We start from the raw sequence: 2233 nt of genomic DNA on the forward strand, positions 1-2233 counted from the left end.
GCTGATAGGCCAACAAAAATAGTATAAGAGGTCAAACTGTATGGACTCATTAGTCTTTCAAGTATTTAGTCTTGCTACGATGCACAGTCTGGATTTGGACAAGCTATATTTATGAAAAGTAATTACTGTACGTGAGCGAGTGGGCGGGGTCTGTGACGTAGTTCAGCGCGCTCTTGTGTGTACGTCTGGACCGTTTTCTACCAATGACGATGTGATGGACAATATGGCGCCGGGAGTAGATTTAGCTTGTGAACCTGTCGTTGTCTAAAAGACTGGCGATTCGACAGGATGAACCTCTGCGCCCAATACTTACGGTAAGTAAAATCTGGAGATTCTCAGGCTCGAACTGGCGATCGAGTCCGTGTTTCTATCATAGAGGGTGAATGTGGTTTATCGGAATGTTGTTCGACTAACATTGGCTGTCAGTGCTAGACGCTAGGCTAGTTAGCATGCTAGCCTGTAAACGAGACACGAAACTGAATACAAGCAGAAGTGGCTGACGTTTTGCCCCAGATATTGGAAAAAATGATTGATAGATGGGCGGTCGAGCAAGTCGCGGCATTTCCTTGATGTAACGATGTAATTCGTGTCTACATAGCAGCTGTTGTGGGAGGGCATGCTCGGTGCTGTGCTATGTTAGCCCGCGTTAGCTACAAACATGCCATTGGATGGTCAGAAAACAATCCAGTTACACATGCTTGCTACATTGGTCACATATAGTTTCGAGTGACTAATCATCTGTAAAACTTGCCTGAAAAGAAGTTAAGGCTTCATATGTGGCGCTTCTGCTGTACACAGATTTTCTTTTCCTTTCATTTCAGTTTGAATTACAGTGATGAGCCAGTGGTGACAGTGAACTCGTATAATACCTGATTATATAAATGGCATGTTATTTTATCTGATTGACAAATGTGTTTGACCATGTTTTTGTCTGTCTCTCGATTGTTTTTAGCTGTAACCTCAGCACGCATCGATTTGGACAGATAACATTGACATTCAGAACAAAATCAACATATTTCTGAAGACTTTTTGAGACCTTATCTTTGTTAATGTCTGGTATGCAAGTCATTGTTTTTGCATCTAACATGTTTCAGTAACCTTGCGTTGGTTCAAAACAGTGTGACATGAATCGAGCGATATAGTTTGTAAATGAATTTAGTGGCTGGGAATGACAAATTCAGGCCGTTTGAGCGTGAAAGGTTGTAAGCAGTGTGCAGAGTAGATGTGTTGTTGCTGAGGAGTCAGTGTTGTGATTCGTGAAGGAATGATGGTGCTGTGATGACAGTCAGATTGCACATTTCAGCTCCGAACTGACAGTGAGCTAAAAACATGACTTTAGTGCTCTGGTTTTGTACTTGCTGACATGGGGATAAGAGACAGAAAAAAACAGAAAAGCTGTATGTTGTTATGCTTTAATGTAATCTGAAGCATCATCTTCTAGAGCTTGGATAACAGTATTCAACCTGATCCAGGTGTGTGGTTTCATTCTGCTTGTTTTGATGTGACATTCATTTAGTGTACATTCCCACACATATGGTCAGGCTTTTTGACAACATAATAGACAGGTGCTTTTTGAAACAACATTTTTCAAGTTCCCCTAAAAAGATTATGCATGTCATTTTTAAAAATTAGGGATGCACCGAAATAAAAATTCTTGGCTGAAGCTGAAACGAACAAAATGAAACACTGGGCTGACCGTTTTGTCTTGCTTTTCAAAGAAGAAATCAATTACAAAACAACAATTTAAAAATATTTATTTAACACTGAACATTTTATAACATTCTAGCAGACATTACCATCAAAGCACAATTGAACCTAAAATTGAAAAGTTAAAAATAAAAGTATTTTTTGGTTTTTGAGACCCCCTTCTTGAATCAGGCATGTGATTGGCTAAAGGCAAAAAAGAAGGAAAACGGAACACTTTGAGCAGCAAATCAGCATATTAGAATGATTTCTGATAGCTGATTAAACAGTCACGTGCCCAACTGGTCCAGTGCTGCACTGTCACAGAATTTTACATTCACTGATCTTGTACAGTGTGTACAGAACATTTTGTTTTGTGTGATATTTTCTGTGACATTTTATGTACAGAGCCGTTGTTCACTGGCAAGCTGCGCAAAACCACGATCATATATGAACGTGGTTTTGCACAGCTTGTCAGTAGGCCTGTCACGATAACAACTTTTTGTTGTGCGATATATTGCCCCAGAAATAATTGTGTTAAGCGATATTA

General features: G+C 39.6%; 1 protein-coding gene across 7 annotated transcripts in view; it reads left to right on the plus strand.

The window, feature by feature from the left end:
• Window positions 1–211: 211 nt before the first annotated feature.
• The window catches only part of LOC107658366 (protein SMG7-like), a 28210-nt gene continuing 26188 nt past the window's right edge, over window positions 212–2233 (plus strand). For all 7 annotated transcript variants that reach the window (XM_016446880.1, XM_016446878.1, XM_016446884.1 and 4 more), the window contains exon 1: window positions 212–314. In XM_016446880.1, the coding sequence (XP_016302366.1) occupies window positions 289–314 (26 nt within the window). In that variant the 5' untranslated portion in view covers window positions 212–288. The remainder of the gene's footprint in view (window positions 315–2233) is intronic.

Source organism: Sinocyclocheilus anshuiensis, unplaced genomic scaffold (genome assembly GCF_001515605.1).
Source record: "Sinocyclocheilus anshuiensis isolate Anshui unplaced genomic scaffold, SAMN03320099.WGS_v1.1 scaffold375, whole genome shotgun sequence".
NCBI classification, from domain to species: domain Eukaryota; kingdom Metazoa; phylum Chordata; class Actinopteri; order Cypriniformes; family Cyprinidae; genus Sinocyclocheilus; species Sinocyclocheilus anshuiensis.